General features: G+C 45.9%; 1 protein-coding gene across 2 annotated transcripts in view; it reads left to right on the top strand.

Moving 5' to 3' along the window:
• Positions 1 to 3348: 3348 nt before the first annotated feature.
• Positions 3349 to 20126, top strand: part of SLC9A8 (solute carrier family 9 member A8) — a 44967-nt gene continuing 28189 nt past the window's right edge. The window contains exons 1-3 of one of the 2 annotated variants that reach the window (XM_034787042.1): positions 3349 to 3675; positions 5100 to 5278; positions 9732 to 9812. In XM_034787042.1, coding sequence (XP_034642933.1) covers positions 3662 to 3675; positions 5100 to 5278; positions 9732 to 9812 — 274 coding nt within the window. In that variant the 5' untranslated portion in view covers positions 3349 to 3661. The remainder of the gene's footprint in view (positions 3676 to 5099; positions 5279 to 9731; positions 9813 to 20126) is intronic. The other variant, XM_034787040.1, reaches the window with a different exon arrangement.

The raw sequence follows: 20126 nt of genomic DNA, 5'->3' as shown, positions 1-20126 counted from the left end.
CTGTGCAATTATGCCACCCTAGTATTTGGTTCAGTTACTATCAGTGTCACTGACAGTTTGTTTTTTGTTTCCTTCAGTGATGTCTCTAGGTCAAAATGTCAAACACTGTGGTAAGTTCCACCTCTGAATCAAGTACAGGAAATTGGGATTGTTCCTGTCATCGTCATGGAGTATTATATAGTTTGTAACCTTATATGGTCTGGGTCCTGGCTGTCTGAGAGATGTACCAATGAGATCGCCTGAGATAACTCTGCTAGCAGTCTATAGATTTGAAGGCTGAGACTGGATTTCAATGGAGCTATAATAATTTACACCCCTCAAGTTCTGCCCTGGAAACTATAAACTCTCTGTATTTCCCAATCTTCATGTATGTCTCCCCAGTTCCCATACACAAACACCTTATATGCCTCCCCTGGTTCTTTGTACCCCCTTCCAGGTCCATCTCCCTTGCCCGCATTCCTTGCCCTCCTTTCCTATGCTCCTGGGGTCCCCTGCCCATATTGCAACCCTCCTTCCATTCCACATCAGCACCCTGCCCTCCTCCAATGCATCGCCTCCTTTGGCTTCCTTCAGAGCCCACCCATACTAAGGTTGGGAGCATGGCTCCGTGCCACCCTTCTATGTCTCTCTGATTCTCTATTCTCAGTCCAGGTCCCCCAAATCCCCTCCCCTTTATTCCCCTTCCCAAATTCTTGTCCCAATACATTTTCTCCGGTCCCCTGCCCCCCAATCCGTTCCCCACTTCTGCCCCAGCTGAGTCAAGCAGCTGGAGTTAAACTGACCTCCTTCTATATTATAAACAGTTCTATTACTGGCCTTGCACTTTAGACACATTACAATCCCTTTATATTAAAGGCTCACCTCTTCAGCAAAGCCAACAAACAAATGTGGAGCTTCTAGATCAGTGGTTCTCAACCAGGGGTACATGTATCTTCTGGGAGTATGCTGAGGTCTTACGAGGGGCGGGGTACATCAACTCATCTAGATACTTGCCTAGTTTTACAACAGGCCACTTAAAAAGCACTAGCGAAGTCAGTACAAACTAATATTTCATACTGACAATGACTTGTTTATATTGCTCTATATACTATAGACTGAAATGTAAGTACAATATTTATAATGATATGGTAAAAATGAGAAAGTAAGCAATTTGTCAGTAATAGTGGCTGTGACACGTTTGCATTTTTATGTCTGATATTGTAAGCAAGTACTTTTTAAGTAAGGTAAAACTTTGGGGTATCAGACTCCTGAAAGGGGTACAGTAGTCTGGGAAGGTTCAGAGCTACTGGACTAGATCACACCAGTCAGGAAATATAATAACCCTAACAAAAGCACAATAAAAAAGTAAACTCCAGCTAAATTTTCAGACTACCATGGCTAGTCCAAGAGTCTGTCCTTTTGTGCCAGGCACAGCTCAGGTGTCAGGGAAGGGGAAGGGGCACAAGTGGCTAGAAAATACCTTTGTTCCACACCAATCCTAGGACCATTGATGACTGAAAGATGCTTGCTGGGCCAGCTGCCCATGGCTCCCAAGGACCATTCCAGCAGCTGAGGCACATCACCAGGGCACACAACAGCCTTAGCCATGTCCCCGTTTCTCTGGGTATGCTTACTGCACAAGGTTCTGGGGTGGGTAGCATATGAACCCTTATGGTGACTCTAACACTTTCACTGATCGTATCCATTAGCTTTAGAGAAGTATGTTACTACATAGCCACCCAAAGTTGATTATACAGGGAGAGTTGTGGGGGTATATCTGTCCAGAAAAAGACAGGAAGCCTGAGTCATAAACCCTTCTATAAATTGCAAGCATGGTCCTAAAATGGGGGAAGGAGGAATAGCACCTCCTCCAGTTTTAACATTTTTTTTAAACACACCTACATTTTATTCCATTTTGATGCATGTTAGAATAACATTCACAAACACATATACAAAGTGAGTATGTAAGTGTCTGCAAAAACCCTAACACATTACTGGATTGTGTATGCATAATGAATAATAATCCCAGTTATTAAACTTGGATTACAACTTCAAAAGGGCCTCCAAAAATGCACCCAAAATGTGCAGGCACATATGCCTGTGTGCACAAACCAGTCATTTTCTTGAGGCACTCTTACTGGAAAGTGAAGTGACAGATCCTTAGATTCCTTGCAGGGGCTGAAAAAGAGCCTTATAAAGGAATAACATGGCACAGATATCAATTTTAGTACTTACACTGTAATATCTCACCTCTTTACCATCTTTAATGTATTTTATCCTCACAACACCAAAGCGCTATCATCTCTATTTTACAGATGTAGAACTGTGGCACAGAGAAGTTAAATGATACAGGCCACACAGGAAGTGCGTGGGAAAACAGAGAATTGAAACTGCATGTCCCTAGTCTCAGGCTTATGCCCTTACCATTCAGTTGTCCTTTCCCTTTCTTGTGGCACAATTTGGTGATATTTTTATCAGTTAGACATTTTCATCCAAGTATGTTTTGACACGGATTTTGAGACACAGTATTCTGATTCAGCTTGAGGGTAGTTTGATACAATGCTATTTAGAGACAATTGCATTTTGGTTTAGCATCAGGATGAAAGAACCATTCTGACACAACATGAAGATATTTTGAAATGATGGATTATCACACTTCAGTGATTGAATCATAGAAGATTAGAGTTGGAAGAGACCTCAGGAGGTCATCTAGTCCAACCCCCTGCTCAAAGCAGGACCAACCCCAACTAAATCATCCCACCCAGGGCCTTGTCAAGCCAGGATAACATCGAGATAATTTCAATGGTGCTTCTGAACCAATCACTACATCAAAACATCACCATGATCAGACAAAAGGCCACGCTTCCAGGCACACAGAGTTTCGGTATCATTGAGTCGGATCACAGCATAAGGCGACCTGCCGGTGCAGAGATGTTTCTTTAGGCAGCACTACACATAGACGCGGTGTGAGGCCCCAGCACGGCTGCACAATCACACCATCAGCTGACGCAGCGTCGCTTGCCAGCACTTGCAAATGTAGGGTGAGGCTGAAGATATTGAGTGTTTTCTTACAGCCCCAGCTCCTGCAGCCATGTGATTACAGCACGAGCTCGACTTCCATGTAGAAGAGTTAAGTCCGTCCCCTTCCCCCCACCGTTGGCGGCTGTGGTCAGCGCCTCGCTTGAAACCGTGGCGTGGCTGTACTAACGCGTCACTCACTGGAACCGCGGGGGCTGTTATGCAAGCTCGGGATTCCCGGGGCTGGGGGCAATTTCAGATTTGGGGGCTGGTGACAGCAGCGACGCGATGACACAGCACGATGCCATGGCAACCGCGTGAGGACACAGCACACTGGCATGACGCGGTGGCTGCTCTCGACAGTCCTCCCCGCGAGGCGCTCCCGGGGGAGGGCGGTGGCTCGCCTCTTGCGGGACCAACAGTTCCCACTCGTCACGTGACACCACCGCCGGGTCACGTGAGCTGTTCCTGTCCCTTTTCCGTCACGGTTAAATCTCACCCTCTTCGTCCCCGCCCCTTCTCTCACCATAGAGTTGCCTAGAGCGCCGCCGCCGGCAGAACCCGGAAGCAGGAGGCGCACTGCGCAGCCGCTCCCGACCCTGAGCGCTGTGGAGGACTCAGGAAGAAGGGGCGGGGCCGGGGCCGGGGCGGAGCGCGCGGCACGATGGCGGAAGTGGAGTGAGTTGATTCTCTGTAGGGCGCTGCGGGACGAGGGGAGAGTTTGCAGGGCGGGGGGACCAGGCCCTCTCCCCAGCGGGGCGGGAATACGGGGGCGGGAGGCCGAGCCTTTCATTTCAGGCCCAGCCCCAGGCCGGGGGCTCTCGCTGTCGGGGAGGGGCAGTGGTAGCCACCCCCTAGCTCCATTGCCTTGGCTTATTCAGTGAGTGTATAGCTGCTGTGTGCCCCCTCCCCCCGCCCAAGGGGCCCTGACATCGCTACTGGGCCCCTTGTGAAACGGGGCCACCGGCCCTGCCACCTGGTGCAGGAATCGCAAGGCCCTCTCCCCCGTGAAATGGGTCTGCCCAGTGCAGCCACTGCGAGCCCCTCTGGGGCGGGGGTGGGGGGGTGGGGGGAAGAAACGATAGTTCAGTGGTTTGAGCATTGGCCTGCTAACCCCAGGCTTGTGAGTTCAATTCTTGAGGAGGCCATTTAAGGTTCTGGGGCAAAAATCAGTCTGGGGATGGGCCCTGCTTTGAGCAGAGGGTGGACTAGATGACCTCCTGAGGTCCCTTCCAACCCTGATATTCTATGAAACAGGGCTGTCTGGTCCTGCTGCCACATTTGTACAGGCAAAACAAGCCCCTCCCCAGCACACATGCACTGATGCACAAATTAACCAAGAGGCAGCTCTGTGAGGCTCATCTGAGTGGGATGGGCCCTGCCCCTTCCCTTGGGTTGTGAGTGAGCCAGCCTGCTCTGGCAGGTATGTTTATCTTACAGTTGGGGTTTGGCATGATGCAAGCCCCGTGGATAGGACATGCACAGTGAAATGATGGCCAGGCAGTACTGGTGCACTGGGGTGTAGCAGAGTGGTTTATCTTTAAAGGTGGGAAGGCTTAAGTACCATTAAGTGAATCATAGGCGCATCTCAGTTTTAACATGGTAACAAGGCAAAGAATGGTCATCAAATGTCCTGATGCAGAATTTAATGTATAGCGGGAGGGACCCTCAAAATATTGCCACTTTGCCTGGTACAGTAGTGTGCAAATGCAATACCGTGGCACCTCCATGGAGATTACAGTAGATTTGTTCCACTGGACAAACTAAGCAAAATAAGTCCTTGTCCACACTGCACACCTTCCATTCATCTGTGTGCTAAATCCCAGCTCCAATACAAAGTATTCTTTGCACACAGTGAGTGAAAGAATTCAGCAATAAATTGTTCCACGAGCCTGAAATCCTAGTACTTGCACATGGGCCCATTATTAGGAACCACTTCTTTAAGGCAGCTGCACATGATTATCATTAATTCTGTTGCCAAGATAACTTGTTGATGAGTTTTGTTTTTAATCTTTCAGTAGTTTTGTGCTTCCCCCTGACCGACCTCCCCCACAATGTCCAGCTTTTGCTAAGTCTAATCATGTTCTGTATTGCCCTGACAGGTTCTCAAATGCTACTCATGAAGTCCTCAATGTCACCCTCCACACCACGCTGTCCGTTACGACTAAACTGGTGGTTCCTACACCTGCCAAACCTATCCTTCCAGTGCAGACTGGAGTCCAAGCTCAGCAAGAGGAGCAATCTAGCGGCATGACTATATTCTTTAGTCTCCTTGTATTAGGTGAATGCTGAACTGAAAAATCTCTTATTGTTCACTGTTGAGTTTGTATTATGTCTGAAACATTTGTAAGATGCATGAGTCCTGGGGATACTTTTTTAGTATGGTGCTGTATTTCTCCTACAAACCCCCAGCCATGAAAGTTTGTCATATAGACCCAGATTTTTAGAAAAGTTGGATATGCAATTACGTGTTCAAAAAGGTGAGCTTGTGGAACTGAGTGACTGTGGAATAAACTCCTAAGGGAACTAAGGACCCTCACAGACCTCACCACCTTCTGCTCCAAGTGCAAGGCATGTTTCTTTGCGCTTGTCTTTACTATAAACACATAGCAATGTGTGTGTCCTACCAAAACAAAATACTGCACTATGCACAGTTTTTCCCTTGAGGAGAGGATGAGCGAACACATGAGAGACATTAGTCACGTCGCTTAAAGCACTGCTGGAAGGCGCTCAGCTATGGTGAAGAGTGCGGTGTAAGAACCTGTATAGAATTTGCATGCACAGTTACCATAATTATACATAAATTAAGTAACTATAGTGAAAATTGCCACAGTTTTTCATAGGCATGTACACTTACCCAGTTTGAACACTAATTTGTGATAATTGCCACAGATATTTTGCACATACAAAAAGAAGAACAGGAGTACTTGTGGCATCTTAGAGACTAACAAATTTATTAGAGCATAAGCTTTCGTGGACTACAGCCCACTTCTTCGGATGCATAATACAGTTTGCACATACAGTTGCACACTCAATTTTTCTGAAAATCTGGGCCATCAGTAAGTCTGTCTGTTTACATTATACAACTTTTTGATAAACAGTGTTAATTGATATCGATCTAGTGCAGGGCTGGGCCACATCCGGCCCGCGGGACAGTCCTGTTCGGCCCCCGAGCACCTGGCCCGGGAGGCTCACCCCGGCCCCTCCCCTGCTGTCCCCACTCTCCCACAGCCTTGGCTCTCTCACTCCGCTGCCAGCACAATGCTCTGGGGGGCGGGGCTGTGAGCTCCTGGGGCAGCGCAGCTGCAGAGCCCGGCCTGACCTGGTGCTCTGTGCGGCGTTGTGGTGGCGGCGGCAGAGTGGCCCGGCTCCAGCCGGGCAGTGCGGCTGTAGCGCTGCCAGCCACTGGTGCTCCAGGCAGTGCGGTAAGGGGGCAGGGGAGTTTGAGGTGGTGGTCAGGGGGTGGGGGTGTGGGTGGTGGTGGGGAAACGGGGTTGAATGGGGGCAGGGGTCCCGGGGGGCAGTCAGGAAGGAGGGGGTTGGATGGGGCAGTGGGGGGCAGTCAGGGGCTGGGGTTCTGGGGAGAGTCGGGACAGGGAGAAGGGGTGGTTGGATGGGGCAGGGGCTCCAGGGGGGCGGGGGGCTGTCAGGAATGAGAGGAGGGATTGGATGAGGCAGCGGGGGTCCGTGGGCAGTCGGGATAGGGAGTGGCGGTGTGTGGATGGGGCAGGGGTTCCAGAGGGGCCGTCAGGGAACAGGGCAGGTTGGATGGGACAGGAGTCGCGGGGGGGATGGCAGATAGGAGGTGAGGGCCGGGCCACGACCCCCTACCCTAACCGGCCCTCCATACAATTTATGAAACCTGATGCGGCCCTCAGGCCAAAAAGTTTGCCCGCCCCGATCTAGTGTAAACTATACGGTAATCAAAACTGTAACAACACAGTTTCAGTAGTGTGTTTAAGGGTTTTTCCTACCTCTTGCTGTATGAAATACAAGCAAAGTGGGGGACCTATAAACAAACCGCAATAAGAGATCCTTTCTGAAGAAGTATGTAATATTACTTGCTTGGTTCTTCAATATCTTCTAGAGCAGGGGTCGGCAACCTCTGGCATGCGGCTCGCTAGGGTAAGCACTGCTGACGTGGCAGGTTCGGCCAATCGCGGCCCCCACTGGCCACGGTTCGCCGTCCCAGGCCAATAGGGGTGGTGGGAAGCTGCGGCCAGCACATCCCTCGCCCGCGCCACTTCTCGCAGCCCCTATTGGCCTGGGATGGCGAACTGCGGCCAGTGGGGGCCGTGATTGGCCAAACCTGCTGCGTCAGCAGGTAAATAAACTGGCCCGGCCCGCCAAGGTGCTTACCCTAGCGAGCCGTGTGCCAGAGGTTGCCGGCCCCTGTTCTAGATGATCACTGTTTGCAGTGTTGATATGTGGCTTGTGTCACAATCTGGCAAACTCAGTAGGAAAACGTGTGTATTTGTCATAACAGCAGATTTTATAAGTCCACTTGGATAAAATCCTACCTGTGTCACCCTCTTTGAAGTATATTTTATTAAATGCAACAAAGAGAAAACCCAGTCCTTTAGATATATGCACATCTCCCTCTGATGTTCTCCCTGTGACCAATACCAAAGTGATATTTGAGTAGGTATTAAAGAAAAATCAAAACAAAATGCAATAGATCAGAAAAAACATGAAGTTTAAAAGAGAAATTCTGAGTGTGTGTGTGTCAATTGGAATTTAAAAGGCTTATTCATGGTAAAGTTTCTGCATTTTTTCCTAGGACTAAAGAGTAGGGTCACAATTCTTGGCTACATTCCAGCCCCGTTACCCCACTCCAGCAGCATAATGGATCTTGGAAGCAGCTGAATTTCCCTTTCCTCCCTCTTTGCCCCCTTCCCCCCAGCAAAGGAGAGTTTCCAGAGCAGTGGATAGCCAGTATAAGAGCTCTGTGCTGCCCCATTCATAGCATCTGATAGAGAATGTGATGGGGATGAAGGAGGGTGTGGCCAGAGTGCTCTGGGGTTTGACTGTTTTGGATAGTAAAGTGGCCCCTAGACAGCTATGGGAAGCTGCCCTAAATTAGAGTAGCCAAAGGAGCTGCTTTACTTTAGGGCTGGATAGGCCCCCCTCTAAGCCCAAAATTCAGCAGGCCAGAAGTGACGCTGCTTAGTCTCTGGCCCCAGGTTTCTGCAGTCTGCTTATCTATTAAGACAAACCCCAGTTTAACTTCAGTACCTTGTTTGGCCAAAAGGGCCTATCTTTGTAACACTTCTTTCCATTTTATACAGCATCCTAGTAGATAAACGTGGCTCACAAGCTCCCCTGACCTGTGTTACGGGCCCTTAATCTTCTTTGCCTTCTTTGTGTGACACTCAAACCCTCCACGAAACCATTTGAAGCATTTTCTTGTCAATCTCTTGACTGCTTCATGTCATGCCCATAGAAGAGGGTGCGGGCAGAGCAGAGTAAATAGTCAATTACCAACTGGACAAACTATTGCCAAGAGAATAGGTATCAAATAGCTATGGGCAACCAACCTGCCACTCATTGTAATATCTGTACTGGTAGGAGTCCATTATCTGAGCCTACAGTTGCACCACAGTATTTCTTTTTTGTTCAAAGAAATAGAAGTAGGAAGGTGCTGGCATTTGGATCTGCTAAACAGAAATTGTATTATTAATAAGGCAGTAGTAAGAGCTTTATATTCACAAAGTGCTATATAAACATTAATTAATTGTCCAGATTCCCTCGGGAGGTAGATATTATCCCCATTTTATAGATATGAAAACCGAGATGCAGAAGGTAAGTGATTTGCCCAGGGCCAACACTTGTCAGCAGTACAGCTAGTATTACTGTATATATCAGGAGTCTCTGCTCAGTTCTCTAGTCTACCGGGCCTGTCACTTGTAAATTTACCAAATGCAAAGCACTCTGTATGAGTATAACAATGTGCAGAATTCTGAACACAGTGGCATGACTTCCATTTCTGAACAGTATAGAGGGAAAGTCCTTTTCCGTGGGACAAAGGACAATAAGTGACAAGTTCACTCATGCTGTAGGTACTTGAAAATCATTATTTTCAGTGAGGCCATATTCCAAAGGAATAGCATATAAAATAAGCGATCTGCTTGAAAGCCACAATCAACTCTAGATCAGAAGCACATCAGATTGCCCCCTTGAACAAAGACAGTTCAGTGGTAGCTAGGGGGAGTTGCTAAAGCTTACCATTAGTCCATTAGTAAGAGCAGTTCAGAGAAGCTTTTTAGTTCTTGAGTCAGAAACAGGTTTTGTTGCAGTCTAGTTGCAGGAGCCTTGTGGAGGCTGGAAACTGAATTAGCAAAAGACCCCCAAATGATTATTTGGCACTGTGAGGTAAGGGAATGAAGATAGCCTTAGTAATTACTTTTCTGCTGTGTCACAATAAGCTTTATCAAATATCAAACAGAGTTTAAAGACACACTCGTGGGATTGACAGGTCCATAATTTGATCCATCCCCTGTTAATTTTTGTGTGCGCGTGTTTGTGTGTGTGTGTGTGTGTGTGTGTGTGTTAATTTAACCCATTTCTAGGAATCATTGAAATATTTGAACAACAGTTTATCATCTGATTACTTTCAGATTTATTTTTTACTAGGAAAGTTTCACAGTTTGTATTCATGGAACATTGTTTAGAAGAATGTCTTTTTCTGTCCTACCAGTTATATATTTTAATACTGTTTTACTTCTTCCCCACAGCTATCTGCATCATATTGGTGCATTTACTGATAAAATACAGACTACATTTCTTGCCAGAGAGTGTGGCTGTTGTTTCTTTAGGTGAGTATTTCTGTGACCACACTTTTAATATTTTTGAAGAAAACTTGATTTATGTTATAATATTTTTGGATAAAAATAGGGTTTACATACTTTGGTGCCCTCTTTAACTGGTGTGACAATGCCTGAACTACTTACTGTGTTCACTTCTGCGCTGACTATTACTAGAAAGATGTAGGCACACTGGACATAGTTCAGAGAAGAGCAACAGGAATTCTAGGGATGGAGGGACTAATTTAGGAAAGAGTTAAAGAGCTAAGCATGTGTTATGACCCTGCAAAGTGATACATGTGAGCAGACCCTTCTGGCTGTGTGGAATCCTATTGAAATCAATTGGACTCCATGAGAGCACATTTCCATGGACCACTTTGCAGGACTGGGGCACTTGCTTGATGTGTTTAGTGGGGAATCATGATAACGCTCTAAATAGCTAAAGGTGCAAGCACTACGTTGGGAGACGAAATATCTCGCATGGTAAAGAGGGTATAATTGGCATTAAATTAATAAAAGGAAACTGGAATGCTAAATATCATGAGAATCTTTCTGATAGTGAGATCCACTTCCGTAGGAGGAAGTGGAAGCCCCATCTTCGAAATCATTTGAAAACTAGACTGGACAAAGCAAAATGTGTTACTGCAGGGAACAATCCTACACCAGTTGGGAAGTGGACAGAATGACCTAACAGTGCTTTGCAGTGTTGTAACTGTGTTGGATCCACCTTGTCATTTGTCATTTTTAACATCTAAGGGCCAGATTTTCAAAAGAACCCTGTTCCTATTTCGGCATCTAAATGAAGTGACTAGATTTTCAAAAGTGCTCGGCACCCAGCAGCTCTCATTGTTCTTCATCAGCTGAGTGTAAGTGATAAATCAGCCAGTAATCAAAAAGAAAAAGGAATCATCCCCCAGTGCTAGTGCTAACATTATAGAATCTTCAGGTCAGATTTTCAAAAGGGCTGAGCACTGCCTTCAGAGCTCAAACGAAATTGCTGGACACTGAGCGCTTCTGAAAATGTGGCCCTGGGATTCTATAATTTTAACACTAGTGCTGGGTGATGGTTCCATTTTCCTTTTTTATTATTCCTACCTGACTTATCACAGTCAGCTGATTGGAAACATGAAGCTTGCTACTCTGCCTTTCAGAAGTTAAAATCAGAAGAGGGCAGGAAATCACAAGGCTCAGTGAACAAGCCAAGATTAAAAAGATAAACTGGCCAGTAAGGTCAAATGGCAGGATGTTGCTAAGTATCAGAGGGGTAGCCGTGTTAGTCTGAATCTGTAAAAAGCAACAGAGGGTCCTGTGGCACCTTTGAGACTAACAGAAGTACTGGGAGCATAAGCTTTCGTGGGTCAGAACCTCACTTCTTCAGATGCAAGTAATGGAAATCTCCAGAGGAGATTATATCTCCAGAGGAGATTTCCATTACTTGCATCTGAAGAAGTGAGGTTCTGACCCACGAAAGCTTATGCTCCCAGTACTTCTGTTAGTCTCAAAGGTGCCACAGGACCCACAGGATGTTGCTAGTATGCCATATTTCCTTACAGAGTGCTTTATCTTGCTGTCTAGATTTTGAGACCCTGATTCAGGAGAGCACTTAAGGATGTGCATAAATCCATCCCTGGACAGGAAAGCACTTCAGTATGTGCTTAAGTCCCATTGACTTCAAAGGTGGACCTGAGTGAGGTGTAATTCTCTGCAAAACTGGGATGCATCTAGGTGGAGGGGAATACTTTACCAACTTCCTCTCGCTCATGCATCCTCATTAACCTGGGGTAAGATACAATGGTGGCACCTGCTACCATGAATCTTATCTCCATTTATGAGGTCAGTTTATTTTAATTGCAGAAGAACTTTGTGTGTGGTACATGTGATTTAACCTACTCTGAGAATATAAATTTCACTAGTAGCCTGAAAACTTGCCTGGATTACTAGATACTGAACTGTCCCTATTGTATACTTGGGCTCTTTCTATGACTTGAGGCAAGAGAATGCCATCCTTAATTCAGATCTAGCTCTTCGCTCCTTCTTAGTAAGTCTGAAAAGTTCACGAACCTGATTCTGCTCTCACAGTGGTTATACATTGGTATAACTACTGATTTCTGTGCAGCTACTCCTGATTTACAAAGCTGTAAATGAGAAGAGAATCAGGGATCTCTAGACAATATAATATCTACTTGAGTCCTATCACTGAAATAGAGTATTTTCCTTCGTAAGTCATCTCAGGCAGCAGCTTTTCAACTGTCTCTGTAACTGCTTACCATAATCTTTGTGCAGTGGTGATATTTTTTACTTCAGTCACTAGTGGCACTCACGCTGTCAGACTAAAAATACACCACAAAGGAAAAGATGCTTAGCTATAATACTAAACTAAGGGTATGTCTTCACTACCAGCCGGATTGGCGGGCAGCAATCGATCCAGCAGGGATCGATTTATCATGTCTAGTGTAGACACGATAAATTGACCCCCGAGCACTCTCCCCTCGACTCCTGTACTCCAGCTCGGCGAGAGGCGCAGGCAGAGTCAACGGGGGAGCAGCAGCAGTCGACTTACCGCGGTGAAGACACCACGGTAAGTCGATCTAAGTATGTCGCCTTCAGCTACGTTAATCATGTGGCTGAAGTTGCGTAACTTAGATCAATCTCCCCCCAGTGTAGACTAGGCCTAGGAGTGTAGTAGTGTCATACCTACTGAGCAAGTAGTTCTCATCTTTCTCCTGGACTTCTGCCTGCTGCATTTTCTGGTAGGTTAATAGTGTTTTCATAAAAATTCTCAGAGTTCTCTCCATCAGATTACTGTGCTGGAGGAAACAAAGCCCTCTGGTGCTTGCAAAACCTTAGGGCTTTCACAGAAATAAGAATGTTGCAACCTTCTGGGTGTTGCGCCAAAAGGATCTGAATTCAAAGTCCTTTCTAAGTAGAAAGGAAATCAGATTCTCTCCTCCCCAAGCATAAGACGTATTGCAGATGCTTTTTAGTTCACAGTACTTGATTCATGGCACGTTACATTGCCCACAGCAAGATCTATATTAGGAAATCCTTTAGCTTAAAGGGACACTCATCTGAAAAAACATATTTGGGCACAGATTAGTCTTAAATTGAGAAGCAAATAGTTCTTAGACTCCAAGGCCAGAAGGGATCACTGTGATCATCAAGTCTGACCTAGATAGATTTCTGGAACAGCGGTTCTCAAAGAGGGATCTGGGGCCCCTTGAGGTTGTGCAAGCAGGTTTCAGGGGGGTCCACCAAAATAAACCCAAGAACAGGGCTGGCATTAGACTCCCTGGGGCCCAGGGCAGAAAGCCAAAGCCCAAATCCTGCCACCCAGGGCTAAAAGCTGAAGCCTGAGCAACTTAGCTTTGCAGGGGCCCCTGTGGTGCTGGACCCTGGGGAATTGCCCTGCTTGCTAACCCTTAATGCTGGCCCTGGCTTTTAATTTACTGGGTATTCAGAAGAACAGTTGTGGCACAGGTGGACCGTGAAATTTTTATATGGGGGGGGGGGGAGGCTCAGAAAGAAAAAGATTGAGAACCTCTGCCCTAGGGCAGGGTTTCTCAATGACTGGTGCCGGTCTCTGAGATCTCCCTGACATAGTTTAGGAAGGCAGCAAGCCAGTCCCTAGTATCAAAATGATTGAAAGACACTGTTCTAGAAGACCAAGCATTTCCTGCTGTATCTAGATTTATTCCAGCAAGAGGTAGATTATCTGTGTTTATCTAATTTAGACTGTAAGATCTTTAGGGTAGGGTAGTATCTTTTCATGTTCTATAAAATACCTTACATATTTCAGAAAATCTGTTTCTTTTTCCATTACTTGGTGAGGTGGTTTAGAGCAATGATGTACACACACTTTAGTGGGATTGTGGTATTTTGCTTCGACTGCAGTAAAACCAAAAGAAAATATGATATATGATGGGGTTAGAAAAGCAGCTGACAGGAAACAGGGATACGTCAAACATTGACTATGACCCCTTAGGGTAATTTTCCTTTTGCATCAAACATCAACATGAGGCTTAATAATGCTTCATTGTGAAATTATGGACGAGATTAAATTGTTGATATTCAGTGCTTGTTAATAAGTAAATTTGCCTAATAACTATTTCCTGAATGTTTTACATCTGTGCTACTTGAAGAGGCACATACATTCTGGGCCAACTTCTGCTTTCAGTTACTTTACTCAAGTCAGTTGGAGTTACAGACAGTAGAATTTGGCCCAGCATGTGCATTGTTCCCTCAGAAACTGAGTGACTTTATCATTAGGGCAAATATATTAATAGAAGTCATTGTTAGAAAGGGAGACTCCCAAAATATCTCCTTTGTGCTTTCCATATCAGGGCTTCAGTGTAGTGTTAGTCTGTTAGAGGGACAGAAGAGGATATCACCATCCCTCTTTCCCGCACCGCACACACAACTTCCAATGAAAGGGTAGGTGTTTCTTTTGGCTCCTAATCCAGTTAGCTATCACTGTGATTTAGGTAAACTCAGATGCAATCTCCATCCTGAAATGTAGCTATTCACTGATGGCTCCTTCCGGTTTGGTTTTGACCTCTGACTCTTGGCTTATTTGAAGATTCCGCCCCAAGGGCTTCACAAACAACAGAGTTTTACTGATACGAGAAACTAAGTCAGTGTTGCTTTACTACTCCTTCTGGGGAACACTGCGCAGGAACAGCAGAGGCTCTCTCTCTCTCCCTTCTGCAGAGCATTCACAGCAGCTGTGGAGGACTGTGGCTAGGCCACTGTGGTCTGTACTCCTGCTCATAGCACAACCCCAATAGAGACTGCAGTGAAACTTTCTAAGATCTCTAACTAAATAAGGCTGCTACTGCAGCTCAGGGTATGTAATAGGTAGTGGTGGTCACAGCAAGGGCATCTAAAGATGTTTCCAAATTGGATGGAGTATAAGATTGTGGGGGAGGGATAGCTCAGTGGCTTGAGCATTGGCCTGCTAAATGCCAGGGTTGTGAGTTCAATCCTTGAGGGGGCCATTTAGGGATCTGGGGCAAAAATCTGTCTGGGGATGGGCCCTGCTTTGAGCAGGGGGTTGGACTAGATGACCTCCTGAGGTCCCTTCCAACCCTGATATTCTATGATTGTCATGGGCTCACAGGCCCCATGCTCTCTTGGCTCCCTATAATCCCTGGGAGGAACCCCCATGAGTGTGACAGCCTTTCTTATGGGTCACACTCACTCTTGTGGTTAAGCTCTGGGCTCCACCACCTTCCAGAACTGCACCTCTCTGAGCCTTCAGCATCCCTGTCTCTCACTGTGGGCCTCCTCAGGAAGTCCACTCACTTTCTGGACCCCTGGGGCCTCCACACCCAGAGGGCACAATGCAACCCCGATCTCTAGACTGCAGTGACTCTCAGCCAGCGTAAAACAGAAGGGTTTATTGAATGTCTGATCCCAGCACAGGAAGTTCTCAGGGCCCTCGAGCCTGGTACATCTCAGCATAGTCCAGCTGGTTCTGTCTCAGTTCCAATGGGCTCAGGCTGCTCTATGTCCCCAGTTCTTCAAGCTGATCATCCTATGTTGCCTTCCCCAACAGCCCCTTCTCCATCCTTTGTCTGTGGTTCCAGGCAAACAGGTTACCTGGGCCTCTTCCTTCCATCCTTTGTTCCCCCACTGAGTGAAATCAGGTCACTGGCGATCACTCTTCTCAGCCCTTTGTCCTCCCATTGACCAGAACTGGCTGACTTCCAAGATGCGGTGGGCCTCTCAATCAGCAGTTGCTAGGGTGCCCAATCTCCAGGCCGTTGTCTGGGGTCCCAACTGCTAGGTGAGGTCACACCTGATCCTCTGCAACAAAAAACACCCCCTCCCCTCACCTCGATAAACATGCAGCACATAGGAGAAACAGAGACACACACAGTATTTATGCAAACCATTAAGAATAGTTCCCACTTTGTCACAAGGATAATACATTCAATGCTGTTTTGAATGTAAACTATTACATAGCTGCTGTCTTTCCAGATCTAGACCTGGTGTAAGCAGGTTCAGTTGCACTGAAGTAAATAGGGGTTGTGGCCACTTACATCAGGGCTGTGTTTGGCCTTGATCTTTTGAGTCTTACCTGTTTAGTTTACCAACAGAATCACATTTTTGCTCTTGTCAGCTCTGTAGAGGAGATACAGCTTCTGCTTCATTAACAAAATTGCCAGCTAATTGCCATAATAAAGAATCCTTATTACTGGTGATGATCTATGCAGCTGAAAGAGCACAACTACATTTTCAAGTACCCAGTTCTGCCGGTGTGCCAGAAGTTAGATATAAGCAAATGTGCTGTGACAGTCACTGAGGGAGAATTAATAGCACAGCAGAACAGTTATTTTTATAATCGCTTTTCTGCCAGTGATCATCTTCTTAATTGTTTGTTCCTTTCGCTTTTAGCAATTTCTAGCTACACTTCTCTTATGAGGGGCAGGAAATGAGTGCATTCACTGGACCAGATTCTGATCTTCCTTACTCAGATGTAAGTCCCAAGTAGCTCCATTGAAGTTAATGGAGTTCCATCGCTGTTGCACCAATGTGAGATCAGAATCAGGCCCTTTGTTTATCATTGAACAGTAACTCATTTCTCGAGCCAAAGATTATTTTCAACAAGGAGCTGGATATAAAGTTATCAAAGGAAGGACTTTTGGCCTTTGAGACTATTAACTTTCCAGCTTGCACTTGACGAAAGCGTTGAGTAATAACATAGTAAGAAATCCGCTCTGATAAAAGTGCAGCCATTAAACTAACCTCTAAGGAAGAGCAGTTTTAGTGTCTGCTACAAAACGAGGTGGGTTTCCTCCATTATCCAAAACCAGCACAGGAGGTGTTTTCATTCTGCATCCCTCCAAACTAAGGGCAGGTCTTCACTACGGGGGGGGGGGGGGTCGATTTAAGATACGCAAATTCAGCTACACGAATAGCATAGCTGAATTCGACCTATCAGAGCCAACTTACCCCGCTGTGAGGACGGCGGCAAAATCGACCTCCGCGGCTCCCCGTCGACTGCGCTTACTCCCACCTCCACCAGTGGAGTAAGAGCGTCGATTTGGGGATCGATTGTTGCGTCCCAACGAGACGCGATAATTCGATCTCCGAGAGATCGATTTCTACCCACCGATTCAGGCGGGTAGTGTAGACCTAGCCTAATATACTGATGAATTCTATGTGGACAGCTGTCCTTCCTTTTTTATGGTAGTCATAGTGGTGTCTTGCATGTTATGTAGCTAGAACTAGCTTGTACCCATTAAAAAGTCATAAGCTTGGTATAGCTTGTGCTTCCTCCCATGGACGGTGTGTGCACCCCCCCTGTTTGGGAAGGCTCCTTCCATTTTCCCCCTCCCCCTTGCTCTCACCGGGTGACCCACCGATGCCGCCCTGTACCCCGGCCAGACTGCCAGTGCCTGGAGCAGTCCAAAGGAGCCCTGAGCCTGGCCACCCAGAGAAGCTCTGAGCCCTGCCATGGCCCAGCCCTAGGTCTGCAGCGGGAAGCATTAGCCAAGATCTGGGGGAGTCAGCCTACCACAGCCTCCATTACCCCCCGCCAATGCTTCTTCCCTTTACTCCTCTTTTCCACTCACACTCTGCTGCTGCCTTATGAACTTCTTATTGTTCAGTAGGCTTATGGTATTAGGGGAAACTCCCATCTACTGCTGGGGGATATTGGGACATTAGAGGTTGTCACTCCTCCTGTTCATCCTTCTTTCCTCATTGCCTTCTATTAATTTTTGTGTATAAACAGGCTGTAAGTGCTGCATAAGTCCTGTGCTGCTTCTCTGCTTGAAGCGAGTTTCACCAAGATACACTGCACATATTTTGGGTATCTCCTGTATTAGCTGAGGCAAACTGCTGGTTCTGTCCTCTCTCACAGTTCAGGGCAATTGCACCCTGTGTCTCCCCCTTTGTGGTCCAGCAAGGGCACCTACTCTAGTCTCCTCAGCCATCCCTTCTCTTTGTCAGAGACGTGCCTCTCTCTCCCTCCTGACTGGGTTTTTCCAGGCTGCACAGGTCCCTGCCTACACTGTGTTATTTGCAGAAAGCCAGATTGCCTAGATAGACCAGCATCTGCAATCTCCTCAGAGGCTATGAATAACTGTAATTGCCCATACTTACAAGTTACCACACAGCTCTTTATAAGCAAGCACATTTATTCTTAAGGTGAAAGCATTACCGAGAAAACATATAAGAACTAATAAAAATTCCTATTCACATGCTAAATGCTTACCGGAGGTCACCCATCAGTCTTATGTGGCCTCAGTAAGCCAAAGTCCTTCCAACCCTTCCTAGAAAGGATTGGATCCCTCCTTGGACAGACCGACCTGTATGTTTGCTTGGTCAGAAAGCAGTCCCTGAGTCAGTTTAAACTCAGGCCATTTATCTAAAAGTCCTTTCTCTGCCTACTGGTCTCTGGAAAACCTAGTTTGAGCTAGTATATGTGAGCCTCTCCAGGTGGCAGTACATCTTTGGAGACTTTACAGCCTGAGTGCACTTGCCTTATCACCCTGCACCGTTCTTAAATCTTGGAGTAGGTGTGGTCATGCTCCCCTATGGAATTATATATAGTGATACATAAACTTAATACCGTAAGATCTTCCAATGATATTGCAGGAAATTGCCATGTTTGTCACAACGTCCCCTCGAAGTATTTACATCTTGAAATCCTGATGTCTGTTGTAATTCAAGTCCATTTAATCATATCTGTTACCTGCAATATCTATTTAAAAATAAAACAAATGCAAATGTCAGTGTTATATTTAGAGCAGAGTTGCAAACTTCTGCTTTCCCAGGGCAAGAGATTACTTTTCCCAGGCCAGGTAAAATATACATACATATATATTTATCATCATGGAAAAGATAAATGGGTGAATTTTGATTTATTTAGATTGTAGTTCTCCAAGTAGGGACTGTCTGTTACTCTAAGTTTGTGCAGTGCATGGCACAATGGGGCCTTAGTATGTTCCTCTTTAGACATTACTATAGTAAACCTGATTAGTAATAAATAATTTGTGCCTAAACTGGTAAATTTTCATGAAGGTTTTGCAAAACTGATTTAGAGGCACGCACTAACTGTTTTTATCACATTGTCTTAACTACTCGATGAATTCCTTTGTAATAAAGTCATGTAATAAATGAACTTTGCAACACTACAGAAGACTAAAGATTATAGTTTTATATTTATTATGTTGATAAAGAATCCACCATTTTAATGCAGTTGCATATAAAACAAATAAAAGGAAGTATTTCTTCACACAACGCACAGTCAACCTGTGGAACTGTTTGCCAGAGGATGTTGTGAAGGCCAAGACTATAACAGGGTTCAAAAAAGAGCTAGATAAATTCATGGAGGATAGATCCATCAATGGCTGTTAGCCAGGATGGGCAGGGATGGTGTCCCTAGCCTCTGTTTGCCAGAAGCTGGGAATGGGCAACGGGGGGTGGATCACTTGATGATTACCTGTTCTGTTCATTCCCTCTGAAGCACCTGGCATTGGCCACTGTCAGAAGACAGGATCCTGAGCTAGATGGACCTTTGGTCTGACTCAGTATGGCCATCCTTGTGTTCTAAAGCTAGAAATGATACATCTATTCTTTGAGAATAAGCCATCAAAGAAATCTACACAAGCATTATAAAAAGGTTATTAGCAAACATACAGATGTTATATCATGACTGCTAGTGTGACTACAGCTTTGAGAGGTAGTTGAAGTGTTAGATTAGAACGTAACAGATTGCATTCTTTGACAAATCGCTACCCAGAGGTGTCAGGAGTAAAAAATAAACAGGGAATGAAGACAGTAATTAAAATAGATGCAGGAGATATGTTGACTGCAGAGGTTTCAAGTAATAAGCTAAATCGCTACCATTTCCCAGACTCAAACAAAGCTAAAGTGGAAAGTTCTCTGAACAAATTTCAGGAACTGGTACAACAGACAGTGGTTTTTCTGGTGCCTTGATCAGAACAGGGAGCATAATATTTTTTTTAAGAGGGAACAAAAGGCGTGGTGAAAGGCCTTCCAATGCCCATGCAACTACTGTGTGGTGCAGCTTGTGATTCAGCTCTTCCATCTTCCCAGAAAAAGAAGTTCTCCCAGAGGGGGCAAATCTATTCATGCATCCTGAACACACAACTAGATACCTGTGGATGTAGAAAGCTAAAATCGATAGAGGGCCTCGATTCCTATGAGGGTCTGAACAACATCTGTTGGCTGCTGAGCATCCTCCACCCCTCTTGACATCAGTAAGAGTAAAGGGTGCCCAGCAAGCACCTTGAAGATTTGGACACAGGCCAGGTTGCCTGTGCCCCTTCTTCAGTGCTCCTTTGCTCCGTTACT

This window comes from Trachemys scripta, chromosome 12 (genome assembly GCF_013100865.1).
Source record: "Trachemys scripta elegans isolate TJP31775 chromosome 12, CAS_Tse_1.0, whole genome shotgun sequence".
In the NCBI taxonomy this organism is placed as follows: domain Eukaryota; kingdom Metazoa; phylum Chordata; order Testudines; family Emydidae; genus Trachemys; species Trachemys scripta.
The sequence above is the reverse complement of the archived record's forward strand: the minus strand, read 5'-3'. Positions and strand labels throughout refer to the sequence as shown.